Raw genomic sequence first — 21,703 nt, 5'->3', positions numbered from 1 at the left:
AAGATGTGTTCTAGCTGTATTGGCATATCTATTGAGGAACTCCCACCAGATCCCAAAATATCTGACTAGTGATGTTCATTGGGTGTCTTCCCTAGGACTTGTGGTTGGATGTGATAACCTTTAATAGTCTAACTAAAATAGCACCAAGAGGGTCCAGATAACCTGATACTCTGCTACAAAATGGTAAATTTGTTCCCAAGTGTAGTACTTTGCATTTGCCTACATTGAATTTCATGTTGTTGATTTCAGATAATTTCTTTAGTTCATTAAGGTCATTTTGAATTCTAATCCTAATTTAATTTAAATCACATTTGCATAGTTTACTTATGAGAGTGGAGTGGGACAGTGTCAAAAGCTTTACTAAAATTAAGATGCATTGAGTCTACTGCTTCCCCACATCCACTAGACCAGTATTCCTGTAAATGAAGGAAATTAGGTTGGTTTGGCATGATTTGTTCTTGACAAATCCATGTTGGCTATTTGTCACTCTATTACAAATTGATTGCCCAGTAATGTTTTCCAGCATTTTTTTCAGGTATTAAACTGAGACAAACTGGGCCATAACTCCTGGATTGTCTTTGTTCTCCTTATAAAAGAAAGGTACTGTGTGTCCTTTTCCACTTCTCTGGGATGTCACCCATACTCCAGGAGTTCTCAAAGACAATCACTAATGCTTCCAAGGTTTCTTTTGTTAGTTCCTTAAGTACCCTGAGATGAAATTCATGAGGACTACCAACTTCAAAACATCTAATTGATCTAACTACTCTTTAACCGTTTCTTTCCTTATTGTCTTGTGTCCCTTGTTGTTGTTAATGGTGTTAAGCATCTAGTCACAGTTGACCTTGATAGTGAAAAATAGGCATAAAAAATCTCCCATTTCTTGTCATCATCCTTGATTAGCTCTTCCTCCCCACTAAATAGTGGATCTTTTTTCTTTTTTCTTTTTCCTTTTCCTGTTTGTAATGTATTTATAGAACCTCTTATTGCCTTTTATGTCCCTTGGTAGCTGTAACCCATTTTGTGCCTTTGCCTTTCTGATTTTGTCCCTATATGCTTGTGTTATTCTTTGCTACTCATCCGTAGCAATTTGTCCATGTTTCCACTTTTTGTAGGATTCCTTTTTTGATTTTTCAGATCATTAAAGAGCTCCTCATGCAATCATGTTGGCCTCTTATTAGTCTATCTATTTCCTTCACATCAGGATAAGCTTCAGATTCGCAACCAATTTGTCTGTTAATCAACATGAAGTCTAAAATGGCTGTCATTCTAGTTACTTCCTCCATGATCCGAGACAAGGAATTGTCCCCAACCCAATCCAACAACTTTCTGGGCATTTTGTGTTTTGCTGTGTAACTAGATATCTGTTGGAAAAGAAGTAGTTGTGTGTTTTGGATATTTCTCTTCTAGAACTGCCTCATCATCCACCTCTTCCTCATGATCTGGTATTCTGTAATAGTCCCCTACCTTGTCATCACTTCTGTTCATTCCTCTTTTATCTTGATGCAGTAACTTTCAACTAGTCTGCCTCTCACTTCTTTCTGGACTCAGAACAAGTGTACACTTGGTTGATCTCCAGTGTAATGTCTGCACCCTTTTTTCCCTGCTTGTTCTTCCTGAACAAACTATACCAATATTCCAGTCATGAGATTTATTTCTCCAAGTTTGTTTATTCTTCATATCCCTTGCATTTATATATAGACATCTTAGATATTGAGCCAATCCACTCATTATTTTCCCTCTTATTTCTCCTAGGACCTTCTTGTAATTTTCCACCCCCTCCCCCACCCAACATCCAAGATGAAATTTATTTTTACTTACGTACATCCTTTGTTTCTTCATGTTTTGAAACCTTTTATGGATAAATGCAGTTGTAGGGGTTGTGAACCTAGTGTTGCACAGGATAGCCTGTGGCGCTCTTGATTGCCTTCACATCTATATGGGAGGATGAACAATCCAACTGTTAGAATGGTCAAATGGTCTTTTAGAAAATAAATTGACATTTTCTTTAATCTTCAGATGTTTAAAATAATATTCCTAAGCAAAATTTGCTTTATGCCTTTTAATATCTCCCATTAATTCTTTAAATTACTCTTGACAATGACATCTGCCTGGAAAACCAAATTTTCCTATTAAATATTTAATAAACAGTTGAAAAAGTGCACTATTGTATTGTAATGATGGTTTATGCTTGTTTCTAAATACCTGTACCATCTCGCAGGGACTCAAGTTGATATTTAGAGAATTGATTCCACATTGAATTATAAGTTTTACGGGAATGTTAAGTGTGCTGCATTCAGGGCTTTTCACAGAATGCTTAGATTATTAACATCTTGAGGCCAGGTGAAACAATTAAATTTCTGCTGAAAAAACTTTGTCCCCAGCAAATTTGTGCTGCCTCCTTATATGGCTATTACTATATCCCCTATAGATAAGTGTGTTCTGTGAGAACACCCAGTTCTATTTTTTCAACTGATGTGATGTAATGTAAATTAATTATTATGCATAACCTTTGTAGTCTTCCATTATTGAGAAAAAGAAAAGTTTAAGTGAAACGTAACATTTTGAGGATGATACAGGTAATTTACATTCTGCTACTGCTAATCAGAATTTATTATTTCTTCACAATTTTTTATTAAAATTGTGGTAATTTTGTTACAATTCATTTTTATTTTTTGGATTTTGTGTACCACATCATTGATGATGATAACCTTGGTGTCTTTTTCACATAATTAAATATTGGTTAACTTTATATTAAAGAGGACTGGAGCAAAATTTTTTATCTATAATGCATTGATATCCATGATCCTTGCAGAAGAAAAGAAAGTTTCTTAGTCTTTACTCCAGCTTCAATGTTTGCATATCAAAATGCAGAATTTACAGACAGAAAACACCATTTGATATATTAGTGTGATGGAAATTGTCAGTGTCATTGACATTTGCCATTTCCTAAGTTGCAGTTTTGCTTGCATCATATTTTAAAATTAAGCTTTCATTATCTGTTGATGTTGTTTTAGTATGGGCTGGAAAGAATAATAGGAGAAGAAAGGAGCCTTTCATTGCTGGCCAAAGCAATTGATCCCAGACAAACAAACATGATGACTGATGTTGTTAAACTCCTGTCTGCAATATGCATTGTTGGAGAGGAAAACACGTATGTACCATATTTAACCTAGCAGAGTTTTATAACCTTTTAAAAGTTCTGATTGTAATTAGGTAGTCATTATCTGTTGAAAAAGTTAACTACTGAAATCTCCATTTTTTAGAAAAATCTTCATTTCAAATTTATTAAATTTTAGAACTGAAAGTAAGTATCTTTACTGTTACAAGCATTTTGTCATTTTTAAAAACCTTCTCATAATTTAACATTTTAATGTGTTCTCATCAATAAATTACAACATAATTGGTTTTCCACATGTGGGAAATATGAAATAGCATGTTAAAATGTTTGTTCCTGAAAACTGAATTAATAATGCCTTCCTTTATTTTTGTCTGTTGGCTATAGGGACATATTTCTTAAACAAGTAGGTTTATACACTTCACTTTATAATTTTGTGTTAAATCCTAATCCTATTTTTATGTTAACAGGAAACTTTTATTTTAATTTAGCTATTGACACTTACTAAGGCATTTACTAGTAACAATAAAAGTTACCCCAACAGGGGAGGGAGATGGAACAAATGCCACATCCTCCATTGTGGTAGATTTTATTGTTCATAAATTTACAATTAGGTTTCAGTAGCTAAATTAAGCTAAAAATTTCTTGCTAACAAAAATCCCATTTTAACACACAATTACAAGTAAAAGTGTATAACCCTACTTCTGTTTAAGAAATTTGTGGATATACACAACAGGTAAAAAGAGTGTGTTTGTGTGTATGTGTACTTCATCTATCTGAAAAATGGAACCGTCTCTAATTTCCTATAGTCTTGAAAAAATTTTGGAAGCTGTAACTACAGCAGCTGAAGAAAGGAATGTGGACAGATTCTCTCCTATTGTAGAAGGCCTCCAGGATAACTCAGTCCAGCTGCAAGTAAGTGTTTTTTTCTTTTATGAAGAGAACTTTCACATCAAAACAAAAATGAAATATGTATATTCAATGCTGAATTATTCATTTGAATGAAATGGAAGCAATCCAGATTAGGGCAAATTTTGAGGTAAATTATATAATTTAAGGAATGTAGGTTATTACTGAAGCAATTTTTAGAGATAAATGATCTTGACACTGCATGACTTACTTAGTGCACTTAATGCTGATTTCCATTTTTCTTAATCATAGTTTATGCCAGTGACTTCCTAATACATGAAAGGTGGGTAACATATTCTGTACGTGGAAAAATTCCACCTTTGTCGATACAAGTGGTGATTTTTATCAGAACTTCTAAGGTTAGGGAATAGTAAACGCTAAATGTCTTAATAATCACAATTTTAATGATAAAGAATATATTGTATGATATATTGGTTTTCACATAGTTATTTTGCCTAAGTAGTTGAACTATATGTTTGTCATAGTTGAGGTGCATTGACTGCAAATGGCAGGGTACAGTGACTGCAAATTGATAGATTTTCAAGGCTCGAAATTATTATGATGATCCTTTAAACTGATTTTTTGCGTAATATAGCTATAGAGTCTCACCCAGTAATTTCTGCCTCAAGCCTATTATTTTTGTTTCAGCTTTTAGAAAGGCAACCAATCTTGACTGAAAAACTTGATGTGATGGAGAATCCACCATGTCCCTAAGTAAATTGTTATAATGACTGATTACCCTTGCCACTAAAAATTTGCATCCTGTTGCTAGTCTGAGTATGTCTAACATACTAACATTGGATCTCATTGTCATGCTGTCTGGAGTGGCTCACGACCGTGAGTGCCTACCTCATGGCAGACTTTCAAGGGTAGACACTCCAAACTGGTGGTGTGTTCTATAATTAGATTTCACCAAGCCAATAACAAATGTGAATTCCTGGATTATTGTAACAATCTTACCATGGAGTTACGGACAGTCCCCTTAGACTCTCCAGTTTGTCTTGCCACCCAGACAAACTGGACTTAGTGAAAATGGCCACTGTGGCGAGGTGGGCCTGTTTTGCCCCCTGGGTCTGTGCTCCTTATGGCTATGCCAGTGGTGGGAGTGGGGGGGGCCAGCCCCGCCTTCTAACCCGGGCCCCGACCCAGGGATCCTGCGAGGAGTCAGAGCTTGAGGCTATGTCTACACTGATGGCGGCCAAGTGGCTGCCGTCAGATAGACTTATCTGGATCAACTGAGCGGTCAGTATAGACCCACTCGATCGATCAGGAAGTCAATGTAAATAAACCACCTCCTCAAGTGGTGCAGTTCCCGTTGGCACAGTGCAGTGAAGACACCGTGCAGAACAGAAGTACAGCAGTCAATGGGAGTTATGCAAGCTACTCTGTGTAGCTTACATAACTCCCATCGACTGCCACCGAATCACCAGGTAAGTGTATACCGCGCCTTAGTCAGAGATCAGGGGAAGGAACCAGGAACAGGTCAGGAAGACAGGAACCTATGTCATGGGGTTTGGGATGCAATCCAGACCATTGAGTAGTTGTCACCACTTGCCCTGCAACCCTGAGTACCTTACAGTACTTTGCTGCTGTAGCTCCCTTCCTGGGACACTCGCAAGCAGTCTAAAAGCATGCAAGTCACACCCTGAGTGGCTTCCACCAGCTTTGGTTACTACTTTCAGTGTGACACCAACACCCTCTCAATCCCAAATATTCCCAAAACTGTGTGCTCTGCAATGTCCAGCCCTCTCCTGGACAGTTCAGAGAAATAAAATAATGTTAATTTGTTCCTTTAAAGAGACAATAAAATCACATCACAGCTTATTAATTTAACTGGGGGTAAATACACCCTTCCCTTCAAATACAGCAGTGAATTGGTTTATAGTAAAAATAATACAGATTTATTAACAATATGACATAACTTAAGTGATGCCAAGTAAATGGAACAAAGTTAGAAAGGGCTACAAGCAAATAAAAGTGAAAACACACACCTTGAAGGTCTGAAACTTAATCTAAGAAGGTACAGGTTCTCTCTTCGAGTGTTTGCGCATATCCATTCCCTTATAGGTGTGTGCGTGCCCCGTGCACAGATTCCCGGAACTTTTTTCCCCTTAGCAAGCCCCGTAGGGTCGGCTCAGGCGCCCCCTGGAGTACCGCGCTCATGCTGTGATACATAGGGCGCTGCCGACGCCGTGGGCCCTCACTTCCTTCTTTCCGCCCGTTGACGGTTGCTGGAATGTTTGTCTCTTGCCTAGCAAGTCACAGCCCCTTAGTAATTGTTAGCTGATTGTTACAGATTGTTAAAGTTTAGAGTTAAGTAGTTAAGTGAAATTAGTTTACATAGATAAGGAAACCCTCAGGGGTTTTCTTCACGTTGGGCCATGCCTGGCTCAACGGGCTTCAAACCCTGCACCGAGTGTGCCAAGCCTGTTCCCGTGAGTGACCCTCGCGATGGCTGCCTCCAATGCCTCGGAGAGCATCACCGCAAGGATAAATGCAAGATCTGCAGAGCCTTCAAGCCCCGCACCCAAAAGAAGAGGGAGCGGTGCTCCTTGGTGAGGAGCGCTCCTCTGGCACCGGCGGCGTTGATCCAGGGCCCGGCACCAAAGTGCCGCAAGGACACCGTGCGCCAAGGCTCCCCCGCTCCGCCTGTCCGGCCTGGGTGGAGTCAGGAGTTGCCCCAGCCACGTGCTGTGGAGATTACTCCAGCACCAGCATCTCCACGCAGGGAGCCTTCCCCGACTCTGGGGAGTGGGGTTAGCGCCCCTGCAAGGACCGTCGACGCCAGAGGCGTTCACTTCGGCATGCGCCCTCATGGGCCTGCCCACTCCTCCGTCCCCCCCTCGGCCGAGGGCTAGGGGACCTGCGTCTTGGGTTAAACCCGTGTTGGGTGGCCCCGGTGGTTGGTGGAGACAGGAGTCCAAGTCTTCCCCCCCCAGACGGTCAAGGAAGGCAGAGAGTGCAGGCTCCCCTCCCAGCTCTGGCATCGAGTCGTCGAGCACCGCGGCACCGAGGGCGGTCTAGAGGTTCACGCAGGCTCCGTAGCTCTACCTCTCAGTCCTCCTTGGAGAGCCCAGTTTGGCACCGCACACCACGGCACCGGTCTCGATCCCCGGCACCTAGCCCGGCGTGGATCCCGCTGCCCGATGACATTTTCCCAAGTGGGGAAGTTTCAACGCAAGACGTCAAGGGGGAGGAGACATTCCAGCTCCAGCAGCTCCTCTCCACGCCGGCACCGCAGACGACGGCATCGGCGATCACCATCATCGTCTTGCAGGAGCCGCTCTCCTACAAAGGGAAGTAAGCGGAGGTCCAGAGGCTCCGGATCCAGATCCCGGCACCAGGTGTCCCAGTCGGCACCGATGTCAGCTCCAGCATGGCCTCAGGGACCTTGGCAGTGGCCATATTGGGATCCTTGGGGTACACAGGTGGGCCAGGCTACCGCCTCGGTCCATTCATCGGTGGCCCCGCCACCACACCCCCTACGAGCCAGCCGGATAAGGGCCATCCCTCCGACGGGGGATCAGACCCTGAGGAAGGCCCTTCCACAGGGCCGCTTCCTCAAACCTCCTCCTCATCCCCGGACGATGTGACCTCCTGGGACCGTAGGCACCGCTGCCTGACTTCAAGGCTCATCAGGATATGCTAAAAAGAGTAGTAAGCAACCTGAATTTAGAGCTTAAAAGAGCTTTCAGAGGAGGAGGACCCACTCTTCGGGGTTCCGGGGATGGCAGGCCCATCTAGAGTAGCCCTGCCTGTACATGAGAGGGTACTCAAATTGGCAAAATCCCTTTGGCAAACCCCCGCCTCGGTTCCCCCTACTTCCAAGGCCGCCAAGAGGAAATAGTTTGTGCCCACTGAGGGGTTTGAATACTTATGTAACCACCCTGCCCCATGCTCGCTAGTGGTGGTTGTAGTCAACCAGCGAGACAGACAGGGGGCCCAGGGTAACACCCCCAAAAACAAGGACGCCAAGAAGCGAGACCTGTTTGGCTGCAAGGTCTACTCAACAGCGTCTCTGCAGCTGAGGATTGCGAACCACCAGGCGCTCCTCAGGAGGTATAACCTCAACCTCTGGTCCTTACTGCAGAGGCTCACTAAGATCCTGCCACAAGTGTTACCCCAGGATCAAGCGGCGGACTTCTCGACCGTCATCGAGGAGGGCACTGCGGTGGCAGGAGCGGCCTTGCATTCCACCAGCGACGCGGCGGACGCTGCCAGCAGGGCTATGACCTAGGCCAAAGTCATGTGACGATCCTCGTGGCTCTAGTCGTCAGGGCTGTCCCAAGAGGTTCAGCCGACCATACAAGATCTTCCATTCGATGGTGCATTGATTCCAATCATAATATGTAACAGGAAAGTCCTGCATTTTGATCTACATGCTCCCAATCTTGCAGCTTGGATGTAGAATGGCTGACATTTGAGATCATGTTTTTCAGAGCCACCAAACATATGCATTCATAACAGAAAAAAAGGCTCTATCAGATGTATGTATTTGGCAAAATGGAAAAGATTTACAATATTGGCCTGTTACCACCAATTGTCTCCTTCCAGAACTCCTTTTCTTGACATTTTTGAATACCTTCTGGGATTAAAGAATTCAGATCTATCATTGAGCTTGCGGAGAGTCCATTTAATGATTGTTTCAGTTATGAACTCTCTAGTACAAGGGCATTACACATTTTTTCACCTCATGAAAGGGCTTATGAGGTATTATCCCCTGTAAGCTGGTGGCGCGACCTAGCAGGGGTGTCGCAACCCTTCCTCGGGCCTAGGCTCTGAGGAAGGCCACAGGGTCTCGTTCTAAGGGGAAGAAGCTGTTGAGTTGTGAGTCTTTAGCCTTTGCCCCTAGGTGGGCCAGGCTATTCAGGCAGTCTTAAGCAGGCAGGGTAGTCAAAATAGTCTAGAGCCCCCGGCACTTAAGCGGGGCAGGCAAAGTAATCTTGGCCCCCGGCCTTCAGGCAGGTGGGGCTTGTAAGCAGTCTGTTGCCCCTGGCCCTGAAGCGGGCGGAGCAGGTAAGCAGTTTACAGCCCCCAGCCTTCAAGTCGGGCAGGGCTGGTGAGGCAGTCAATAGCCCCCAGCCCCCAAGCAGGCAGGGCAGGTAAAATAGTCTAGAGCCTGTGGCCTTGCAGGTAGGTGGGGCTGGTAGAACTTGGTATCCTCGGGTCTGCAAGTTCAGAGGAAGCCAAGCACTGCTAGGGAAGTTAGAGAAGGAGGGAGGGGAACACAGGCCCACCCGACTCCACTGTGTCCCAGCTCAGGGCTCTAACAGTGGCGAAGTGGTTTGCCACTGGGTCAGCGGGGATCTAGCCGCAACATGCTGACTGGTTTAGCCACATTCTCAGCCACTCTATAGTCTGCTTTCCCTGGGCTACTTCCTCCCACCCTGTCCCTGTGTACCTGCAGCCAGGTGCACCCTTCCAGGTGGGTGGGGTAGACGGCGAGTGGGAGCCCCACGAGTCCCTCAGTCGACTGGCGGCAGGTCTGGAAACTCCTCAGGGTCGTCAGCGGAGGGCAGGTCCTCCAGGTCCCAGGATCGCAGGGGGTCCTCTGGTACACCAGGCTCAGGCCGCTCTAGTGGTTCCCTGATATCAGGCAGCTCCTCCAGGTCTGGGCCGGCCTCAGGGGATTTCTCCCACTAAGTGGTCTCGGGAAGCTCTTCCCAGTCACTCAGGCCCAGCGGCTCTGTCCAGTCACTCGGGCCCGATGGTCCAGGCAGGCCTTGGAGGCTCCGGTCAGTGGGGCGGTTGCTCTGAACAGCCACAGGGCCTGGATCAGGCCCAGACTGCAGCTTCTGGGAAGACACATCTGTCTCTGGCAGCAGCTTCCCCTTGACTGAACTGCTAGGCTGACCTTTAATACTTCTCTTTCCTATCCTGGCTCTGCCCCTCTGCTTCCGGGGTGTTTGGCCTGTAGGGCCTTGCTCTGTCCAGCAGTGGCATCGTGACCCTTCCTTGTGCCCAGGCTCCGAGGAAGGCCACAGTGCCTTGCTGCATCCCCCTGTAAATGAGAGTATTCCTTGGGACCTAAATTTGGTCTTAAGGCTCATGGGCCCTCTTTTTGAACCCTTGGCCATTGATTCCTATTTTCTCTTAGTCAAGACAGTAGACTTTCTCAGGATCATATATTCAAGTCACATGTTTACCCAATATTATGCTATCATAGAAGTGACCTGAACAGATATGAATTTTGGCAGCTGTCTTATTCGTTATTTAAATGGACTCATGGTACCCACCTCCAGCCAAGATTACTGCTTGGAAGTCACCAATGGTGGGCTATATGCATATAATATGGACAAGCATTTAAGAAGAAGAAATGGTTTCTTACCTTGTAGTAACTGTGGTTCTTCAAGAAGTGATTTAAAAAAAAAAAAAGTGTGTGTGTAGATAGATGGATTTTTATAAAAATTGCATTTTTCTTTTTTTAGAAATGTATTTAAAATTAGGCTGTCATAATTTCCTATTCATGTTACGGTGTCAGTTTACTATAAGCGGTTGGAAATATTATAAATTAACTAAAAATAAGCACTACATATTTGCTGCTAATGTTTTGCAGAAAGTTAAACTACTGAACTGGTGAAAGCCACTGGCTACTTGCTCAAGCCAGAGTTTATTAAAATGCTAAACCACCTTTTGACAGCAGTAAACTCTTTTGCAGGTACAGAGATAATATTTTATTTAATTTACTTTCTTTGGTGATTTGAGTTCAATGACTAATTCATTGAAAGTTAAGAAACTGGTTAGAAGTTGAAAAGGCACGAAAGCTTGTTTTTCCTTTTTCCAAACTCTGAATAAAACTAGGTGTGAGGAGATGAGATCATCTAGTTCTAAAATCTTGAAGTACAGGGTGACTAGAAACAATCTGTTCAGTTCACTAACTTCTTCCTTTGTTTAATAACATAAATTCAAATACAAACTTTATAATTTTTTTTCTATATCCAGCACACTTAAGGTATTTTTCTTTAAATTATGAAAACAGAATGTTTTTGTGCATTTTTAATTGAATTTAAATTTTAATTCAAATATAGAGCTTCACACAATCACAAATAAAAAATTAGTCCTGTAAATAAGAAATGCATCATTCATCATTTTTTAACATCATAAAATATTAAAAGTTAAGAATGAATGAATGTCTGTCAGGCTATATGATTGTTTAAACTGATACGTGTAGATACACAATCTTGGTTAGCAAAAATTAGCATTTTTAGTGTAAAGGCTATATCTAGTTGCCAATCAGCATGTTTTAATAGTTACCATCCCATGTGACTCAATCTTTGTGTAGGAAAATAGCTAAAATTTACAAATATGAAACAGTATAGTTATTTAAATCAAGGTTTACTGCTTACTGATTGAAATCGTGATTCAAATTGGTGATTTAAATCACATTGATTTAAATCAATCCACCCTTTGCCACATTCTATAAATGGTTGCTAGGCTCTTCCAGATTTTTGAAAAAATGTAGGTAAGATCTCATATATGAATCTGTTGTAAACTACTAGAAAAATTACAGTGACCTGCTGGTTAATTTTGATGGAGTTTTTGACAAGACTAAAACTTGACGGCTGTAATTTATTTGGCATATTCAGTTTGATTATCTGTCTGATCTATATAGACATGCAACGTGGCAGTTCAGTTTGACACTAACAACTGACCTTTTCAAACCTGCATTGACGAACATGTCTGTAACTTGAAGGCTGAATGTGTTTTGAGAGTGATCCACTGAAAACTGTAAATGTACTTATTGCTTTGCCTGATGGCAAGCTTTTTGGATCTTAAGAAATTGTGCAAAGTTATGGAAAGACTGCCTGTCAAGAATTTTTTTGGTAAAACGAACACTGGCAGTTGTAGTGGCAAATGAGACAGAAAAATATTGGGATTACTTGTTTTGTTAGAGTAAATTTTAATTTATCTTGATTTTCACACCCAGCTAAATGCATGGAAAGGAGATTATGTGCCATACTGATGAAAAATTGAGGAGAAATTCCAATGTTTTGAATGTTGAGGGCATGGAATTGTATCTTAATAAAAAATTAATTTTAATGCAGTTGAAGTCAAGCAATGACACAGTTGAGGTTTTCATTTCATATTGCTTACCTATATTGCATATCATAGCTTTCATTCATAGTAATGTATAGTTAAAGTTGGGGCATTTTCTACTGTGTTCTCTAAATTACAGGATATATTCTTGTTCCGACAACAATTCTAAGCTTGAACTCATCCCAAAAGTGATTCTGAAGTTTGAAACTTAAAACTTCGCATTTAATGACTGACTGGTTCCTTTGCTAAGTTTGAGATGGGCGAAGTTAAGATTCCAAGAAACTGAAAAAACTCTACTAAGCATGATAAAATTCTTAGTGGCATTTGTAATGAAGCATGGTCTTTTTCCTGGAGAGGAGTGTTCCTTTTTAACGAGCTTCATGGCGTAGATCCTGCAGTTGAGATAATATGCCTGAATGAGATTGTATCTTTGGAAGGCCTTGTCTTCATAGGAAAAAATGGTGCATCTTTACTTATATTAGCTAACATGAGGTAAAATTCTACTGAAGACAAGGCAGACTTTAGGTTTAACAGAAGTTAGTAGGTCGAGGTAGAACTGATGGTGAGCCTAGGGTTTACATAATGTGTGTCCTACTTTAGGCTAGCTAACATGAATGAAGAGCACAACATTTTTCCTAGTGAAATACATCTGAAAAGAATGTGCAGTAAAATTTTAAATAATGAAAAAGCCTTGTCCATTTATATTCTCGGGTAGAGGAGCTCCTAAATCCCTCATAAACTAACTTCTCTGACTTTTTTTAGGCTTCTGCAGTTTGATGTATTTTGTAGCATTCTTTGCAACTATATGCAAAATCAAAGTTTTTATTGTTGAAAATAGTTTCTACTTTGTCTGTTGCAAGGTAACTTTGCTGATATCTTGTTAATCCTGCCTGGCAGAAAAGTGTTGCCATCCAAATAGCAGCTGCACCCTTTTTAGACATTAACTTCAAAGCCTAACTAGGGCCATTTTAAATTTCAGTATTAAGCACAAGTAGGAAAACTTACACTTTGAAGTGAAAATATTTTACTGTCTTAGATTACAGCATTGACTCAGGCCTTGTCTACTCTGTGCAGCTCTGTCGATGCAAGGTACGCAAGTTAGGTTATACAAGTAATGTAACTGACATTGGCGTATCTTTCATCATATAGCTGTGCTGTCTTCAGTACACTATGTTGCTCTCCCGTCGACATAGCTTATTCTTCTTGTTCTGGTGGAGTACCGGAGTCAACAGGAGGAACACTCGGCAATCGATTGAGCGTGTCTTCACCAGAACCGCTCAATCGATGCTGCTGCATCAGTGACTGCAGTGCCAAGAGAGCTGCTCAGTGTAAACAAGCCCTACTGATTGCATAAGAGATCCAGTTTGGCACTGGATACTGTTAAAACTAACCTGCTGTAGCAGCTGCTACTACAGCACCACAGTCTAGTATAACTAACATTCACAGTCTAGTACAGTTTTTCTTTTTCTTTGCTTTTGTGGGTGAGTTTTCTTCATGCTTTTTAAATTGAAAGATAACAATTGTTGATAAATTGTGTTAATAAATTGTGATAAACCTCACTTGGGTTTGTTATGGAATATACTCAAGAGACCAAATAATCAGTGTCAGTCAGGTTTATTCATATGATATATGCACTCTCCTTGTCTTGTGCTTCAATCATCGGCATCCCAACAACCATTTTGCAAAGCAACAATTTTGAGGTTTGGTCGACGGCCGGAGCGAGCTTCTCCATTCCTCAGTGCTGACACCATCACCAACCATCCCCCATTTGGCACACCGTTTGACCTCTTTCTATTCACCATCGAAATCCATCACCATGGACAAATGGTTCTAGAAATAACCCACACAGACAATTCAATCCCATTCTCCTCCTCCCCCTTCAAGGGACCCCTCTCACAAACACCTTCTACAGCAAGAAGTAAACCGCCTCCTATATCTGAATACCATGGAACAGGTACCATCACAACACAGAGGGAAGGGGTTTTTATTCCTACTACTGCTTAACCCAGAAAAACAATAGCGGATGGAAACCTATTCTAGACACCAGAAAGCTTGGTACATTCATAAGGATCCAATGGTTCAGGATGGTCAGTTTAGCAACAATAATACTAGCAGTGGACCTGGGGGACTGATTCTCAGCCCTCGACCTCCAAGACACCTATTTTCATGTAACCATGCGTCCTGCTTACAGGACTAGATTTACTCTGGGGATGAAACATTATCAATACAAAGTTCTACTTTTCAGCCTTTTGACAGCACTGCGGGTGTTCTCCAGAATTCTCGTGGTAGTGGCAGCACACCTCCGCAGACAGGGAGTGATAATTTTCCCGTATCTGGACAATTGTCTACTAAAGGCACTCAACTGGGCAGATGCTCTAGACTCAGAAGACAATCACCCTCTTTTTCTGCCTTGGATTGCAATTCAGCATAGAAAAATCACTGATACCTGTGCAAAAACTGGACATCATTGGGGCCCATCTCAATACTTTGGAGGCTAAAGCATCGCTACCAATGAACAGATTTGTTGTTATAATCAATCTGATCTGCACAGTCCTGATCAGCCCACAGATATTGGCATGGACCTGCCTCCAGCTATTAGGATGCATGGTGGCAATCACATTCATGATACAACATGCATGACTTCTCATGCGCTGCATTCAGGACTGACTAAGAACCTTCCACACAAACACAACCTGAGCAAGCACTTCATTGTGCTGCTCAGTGCCTCTCTACTCTAATACACCCACTTGCACAAAGTCTGTGCAATGATTCTCACAACAGACACATCCTTGATATGCTGGGGGGGCTCACCTACAGCACCACCCAGTTCAGGACACATGGTCTTCTTTCGAGACATTGTTATACATAAAACTCATGGAACTACACACAGTTTGCAATACATGCTCGAAATGTTTGCCCTTAATCAGAAATGAGACCATAGAGGTAACGACGGACAACATTGCTTGCATGTTTTATATAAACCATCAAAAAAAAGGGCAAGATCTCACTCCCTATGCATCAAAGCCATCAAACTATGGAATTGGTGTATCTGGCACAATGTCTACCTATTAGCTTTGTATCTCCCAGGATGTCAAAACACCACAGCGGATTCGTTGAGCAGAGCATTCTCTCAGGACCATGAGTGGGGACTAAACAACAGACATTAATCACCCATCCATCGATCTCTTCGTAACATCCCAGAATTACAAATGCCCACAATTCTGCTTGAGAGCAATGTTGGGATCCTGATCCCTGGGTGATGCCTTTCTCATCAAATGGAATATGCCACTGCTATATGCATTTCCCCATGTTCCCCTGTTATGGAGGGTAATACACAAAATAAGGACCAAGCACCACCAAAGTCATCTTGATAGCTCCCACATGGTCAAGACAAACTTTGCACTTATATCTGTTGAGGATGGTGGTATGTACTACCCCCATACGCTTTCTCTTCTACCGTACCTTCTATTGCAGGATGCCGGATAGGTTTATCACAGAAACCTGGAGAGGCTTCACCTACAAGCATGACTTCTACATGGTTCCATCACGACTAACTCATCTGATCGGAAAAGGTGAAGGAGGTATTATTAAACTGCAGAAGGACAACCACACAAAATACTTAACTGCATAAATGGAAGAGACTGAACATATGGTGCTGAAACAAACAAGCTTGGGCTGTTACCACCCTCTTACCGATGATGCTAGAATACTTTTTGGAATTTAAGAAATCTATCCTATTTCTTAGCTCAATTAGAATACACCTCATGGCTGTTGATTCTGGACACTTTGTGATCAGTGTGGATACCAGTGAGACACGGTATACCCGATTTGCAGATCAATAAGGTTTAATGTGCAAGGTTTTCTATAAATATATTAGTTAGATACAAAGCGGAAAATTAACTACAATATTATCATACTCACTAAGCCTGGAGAGTTAAGAAGTTACTCAGAAGGCTGTATACAGGAACAGCTTTCTTCAGGAGCCCTGCCAGGGAGTCAGTGGATCCTCTGGTCCAACCGGCAGCACCTCCCAGGGAGTCAGGTGTTGATGGAGCCCCCCGCCTTTGTCTAAGTGGTAACTACTTACACCCTTCCATAAACAACCCTCACTTAATTATCTCTCTCTGATTATCATATATTCTAATTACCTACATTGGGTTTCCACCCTTAACTACATTCCATTCTCACCATGATAATTGGGGTCATCAAAACAACATCTGGTGTTAAGAGGGGCGGAGTAAAAATATACCCCTTGAAAAAGTGTACCGCCAGACATTCAAGGATAACTTTGTTGTTCCCATCACCGTTATCTATGTGCAGCTGCAATCTATACAGTATCTGTATTTTGTCTTATTATGTGCCGTGGTATGCAGAAACTCAGACATCTATAAGGTCATTCAGTCTTTGCCAACTGGAAGATGTCATGCTACACGAGTCAGAATAGCCAAGCAAGCAACTGAAGCTATGCTAAGCCTGTAGGACAGTGGTCAAGCAACTCAAATTGTACTGGGCCTCCAACAATGGCTATCACTGCTTTTCACCACCATGTGGATGTGTTATCTATATTTGCCCATCCTATCACAAACTGCTTTTTAAGGGTATCAGAAAGGTTTACCCTGAAATTCAAGTACCTACCCCACCTTGGACTTGAACTTGGTTCTACACTCCTTTATTGGAGCCCCATTCCAACCATTAGCAACATGTTCTGACACACCTATTGATGAAGGTGGCCTTCTTGATCGCTATCACATTTGCTTGAGTGGGAGAACTAGGGGCCCTTCATGGCATGTACACTATCTTTCAAGGACAAGGTTACTGTAAGACCTTATCCTAAACTATTACCCAAAATACCCTCTTCTTTTCACTTGACCTAACCAATCCCATCTTCCAAAAGTTTTTAGAAATAATGAGGGGAGTAAACAGGACTCAATATTACACACTGTGGACATCAGACGTGCTTTAGTCTGAAAGAACTAAGCTCTTCAGAAAGTCACTGAGGCTTTTCATTTCGACTTTCGAATGATTTATAGGTTCTGCTATCTCCAAACAGACACTATCTAAATGGATTTCTGGGTGCATCCACCTTTGTTTCCAACAGAAGGAGTGCAACCCCCAACAGGGATCTGAACCCACTTCACCAGCTCCTTATCATTGGACTCAGTGGGTAGTGATCAACGGCTCGATGTGTAGTTGGCACCCAGTAACAAGCAGGGTGCCCCAGGGTCGGTACTGGGGCCAGTTTTGTTCCTTCTACCTAAACTAATACAAGCTTCAATTTTCTGTTTTATAGTGTTCCTTTTCCCACAGGGATCTATAGAAGGGACCCCTTTCTTAAAAATGATGTAGTGTTAAACTTTAACAATCCTATTTTCTCAAATTTTAATTAGTCATTTGAAGTTGAATATATAATAATACAAAACAAATTTTACACAGTCTAACTAAAAATCATTCTTTTCCTAATTTCACAGCACCTATTGTCTTGCCTCTTGTGATATTATAATTTCACTAGTTTTTCAGTTAATATAGATTCTTCTAGGCTAAAGTGGACCTGAATTTCTAATATGAAAAATAAACAGGACCTTGCTTCTCAAACCTTTGAAAACATTTTCTGCACCATTTTATACATGATAAAAAAGCAAAAAAGGGCTTAAGACCTTGAATTTTCCTTTGTACATCACCTTTAAAGGGAAAATATTTTGTTTTTGGTCTTAATCTACAGTAAATTGTCATATTTTCACCTATGTTCCTTTTTATTAATCACATATAATGTCTAACTATCAAGTTAACAGCAGGGAGTTTAGTCCAAAAGTGTGCAGTGTACCAAGTTGGGATATGTTCTAAGTCCCTCTTTTCCTAGTCTTTTTTTTGCCACCATTGTGCTGACTGAGTCAGCCTCTAATGAGCAATCTCTGGTTGCTACTATGTTTGACAAAGCAAATAGCTCAATAGGTGGCAGATTTTATCAGTGATAGACACTGTCTCAGTCAGTGGAAATTAACCTTTCAGACTATAGGGCAATTAAAGCTAGAAAATTGTCTTCACAGGAGTCTACTCTGAGTCCAGACCTCATAATATTTTAAAATTTACCCTTTTAAAAAATTACTCAAAGCAGCTGCATCTGCTTTCAGGTAAAATAAAATGTAAGGTTAAAAATATTATGGCACCTGTCTCCTTGTGTCTGGCAAATATTTCTTTGCATGAGGTATATTTTAATGCTAGATTGCTATAAATTGACAGTGTATGTTTGTCATCTATCAGATGAAGAGAAGTGAAAAGAGGATGTGGATGACTTTGTGGCCAGCGTACAACCTTAGTTTAAACATGAGGCCATATATTTACATACAAAGCATATATTCCCATCTGATCTTATTTCTCCAAGATTGAGGCAAAAAAGTAGAGCTTTCACACAAGTCCCCCTTTTCTATAGAGGAGGCTTTGCTGCTGCAGAATACTAACGATCACAGACAGATGCAGTACTGTGCACTGCAGAATTTAGCAATGTTGCTCGATGATAAGAACCTAAGAATGGACATACTGGGTTAGAGCAATAATCCATCTAGCTCGGTATCCTGTCTTTCGACAGTAGCCAATTGCAGGTGCCTCAGAGGGAATTAATAGAACCAGTAATTATCAAGTGATCCATCCTGTCGGCCCTTCCCAGCCTCTGCCAAATAGTAATCCCTGATCCACTGAAGTTTTTGATCAAACACATAATCTGTTAAAGAATGCAATGATATAAAATGAACTATGAGCACTTGCAAATAAATGAGTTTATTGCTGAAATAATATTCTCAGTCGTAGGAGAATCTTTCAATGACTGGTTAATACCAATATGATAGTATTAATGTGAATTTTTTCCCTTTTGATTGAAGAAGTATAGAAGGGCTAAGTGTGTAAAAGATGTACAAAACTTATTTAGCCTGGTGTCAATTTTTAAGGCTTCCTTAGCAAATAACTTGGTTCCTTTTGAGCAACTCACATGTGGAAACTGCAAAGTTGATTAGAAACCAGATGTAAGCCTTTTAACTTTGTTTTTAATAAAGTTGGTAATTACATAAATTAATAATGACACTTCCAAACTGCCCTCAGCCTCTTACCTCTGTTGCCTCTTGTCCTAGTCATTTAAATGTTGGTTGATGCAGGTGTGTGATTGGTGGAGCTGGTGGTAAGGGTTGAAATAGGGAGGGGAAGATTTATGAACAGTTTTGGTTATTAGCACAAGAAATTTGAACTTGATTCGGTGTGAGGATGTTGTGATTTGGTATACAGATGACAGTTGAAGTAGTGAGTGGATGGGACCCCAAAGAGAGCATTTAATATGAGTGGTAGAGATCAAGGAGGATGACGAAGGAGTAGGAATCTTGAGATTGAGTCAGAAAGAGGTTTTTAGGGACCTTGGTGACAGCTAAGTATGTAGTGAAAAGGGAGAATGCCAGAACATACTTCAGTTTTGAAAATGGCATGTGAAACAATAATGAGGGGTGTGGAGTAAAAGGAAGGAATAAAATGGAAATTGGGGGTACTAGTAGTCCTGAGGGAATGGAGCTGAGGGGGTGTTAGAGGGTAAAGAGCAAGTGAGAATTCTTAGCATTCTTAGAATTGTCTATATGGTAGTGAATGCAGGTAGAGAAATAATGCTCTCTTTCCGAGAATATGGTAGAACTGGAGGAGGAAACACATTTTAAGTACAGGAAACATTTGCATGATAAAATCCATATGCAGAATACAGGCAATTAATCTCTATGTAGCATGCGACAAGTTAGCATAAGACACTAGGAAAGCGTAACTCTTTCTTTCTTTGTCACCCTCAAATGTCAAGTCCAGAATAAGAAGTTTGAGTCTTCTATAGCTTAGTTCTTCTGTGTCGTGGTTTTTAGCACTTGAAAGGTTAGTTTTTAGCAAAGTAGGATGAGTTGCACTGGCATTAACACTCTACCATAAATACATAAACTGCCCAGCTTCTTTTTCCGCAATTACTTATTTTGCTTTAGGTGTGACTGACCCTATTATTATCATGAAAATGTTATTTGCAAAATGCCAAACTTCCATGATGTCATACCACAATGCAGATCCAGATATACAGCAGAGGAGAACTTCTGTAGAAAGCAGTTGGAAGGTTTAATTGCTTCTAACTTTTAAAAAGCACTTAGCAAACTACCTTAGCTCTGGATAATTATGCATCATCAGCCTCTTTAGGAGCTCGACTATGGAATTTAAAACTGAACCCATACATATGTACTGGTCCTAGTGGTAAAGTCTAATATTGTAAATGGGAATAAAAACACACTAAAATGTAAAATTGCTGGTAACAATCTGTGAATTGTGAATGACAAGTCTCACAATCTGTTCAGGAAATAGTTTGCATATGAAAACAGCATATTTTAAACGGACATTGAATTCAGTATCTTCTTATAAAACAGTGATAGCTCCCATGTAGTATTTCTGATGCTTTCAAAATTACCTTTGATAGAAAAGTCATAAAATGTTACATGACTAGTATGGCCTTTAGAAATGATTCTTGTTTATATTATATAGAAATATGTTTTGAAATATAAATAGGCCCAAAAATCTATTTGCTAAACATAGGCTTGACAATAGTCAAGCAAAGCTTGGTAAAATGGGTGAATTAAAGTGAGATAGCTCAGTGATAAGTTATGACATAACCCAGGTCATGTTGTAAATATAATTTATTCCTACTTTGTTTTTACAAGTATTTTAGGTAAATGTTAGTGTTTTGGAAAAGGCTGTCTATATTGATAGTTATTGGTATGACATTTATGCAGATGTTAATTAAAATTGAATTTAATATTAAGTAGCCAGTGAGGGAATAGAAGGTATTTTAATTGTGGTAGCAAAAATATAGATATGATGAAAGACAGGCTTAATGCTAATTAATTGCCAAGTTTTATTGTAAATGATTATAAAAAGGGTAGTACACAAATTTTAGATAGGCCTGCCCATCCACCATCAAGGTACCATTAGAGAAGGTGGTATATTCATTCTTCCCATCCAGCAGGAATTGATCATCCTGAGATGCATCATTTCAACTTAGAATGTGGGTATAAAAATACAGTTTATTGTGATTCCTGTTTGCTTTATTCACAGTCCTCTATTAAGTTATCTGTTGCCTCCCTGGAGGCTTGAATTTTAAAAAATTAAGTTTTGTTTTATTCCTTATCTTTAAACTACTAATTGGAAGTACATAAATCAAAAGTTACACTAGGCATTTCAGACTTAAAATATTATGCTCATAAAAGATTAAATTTGCTCTTATTGAGTTCTTTAAAGTTTTTTTTGTTCTCAGCAGTGTTAGTTTTGTAACTAATATGTCAAGTCATTATTGTTACGTTAGTGATGTTACAGTTAAGACACTTTTATTTTAAACCTTGTTTAAAGGTTAGAATGCATCCTGCACAAATCTTGAAACTCAGGCTTATGTAAGCATTTCTGCAGTCTGATGCTAGATGTTTTTAAACCTGCAAGCTAGTATGTGGAGTGGGAATAGTCACGAGGATTCGGAATCTAGACAGATTGGAATCTAGACAGATGGGTGAGGCAGTGGTTCTGGCATGTGGAAAAAAGTTGCAAGCTGTAAAAAGGTACACAGCTTGTATGTTCGTTGTCTGCCATATTTTGATGGTA

The 21,703-nt window shown here is 40.8% G+C and overlaps 1 protein-coding gene across 3 annotated transcripts in view; it reads left to right on the top strand.

Annotated features, from left to right (window-relative positions):
- DIAPH3 (diaphanous related formin 3) overlaps positions 1–21,703 on the top strand; it is a 581,492-nt gene that overhangs the window by 146,272 nt on the left and 413,517 nt on the right. For all 3 annotated transcript variants that reach the window (XM_067563206.1, XM_067563204.1, XM_067563205.1), the window contains 2 exons: positions 3,015–3,151; positions 3,925–4,030. In XM_067563206.1, coding sequence (XP_067419307.1) covers positions 3,015–3,151; positions 3,925–4,030 — 243 coding nt within the window. The remainder of the gene's footprint in view (positions 1–3,014; positions 3,152–3,924; positions 4,031–21,703) is intronic.

The sequence above is a fragment of the Emydura macquarii genome, unplaced genomic scaffold (assembly GCF_026122565.2).
Source record: "Emydura macquarii macquarii isolate MOO-44397 ecotype Brisbane River unplaced genomic scaffold, CSIRO-AGI_Emac_v2 contig_2473, whole genome shotgun sequence".
NCBI classification, from domain to species: Eukaryota; Metazoa; Chordata; order Testudines; family Chelidae; genus Emydura; species Emydura macquarii.
This window is presented reverse-complemented; position numbering and strand designations above follow the sequence as displayed.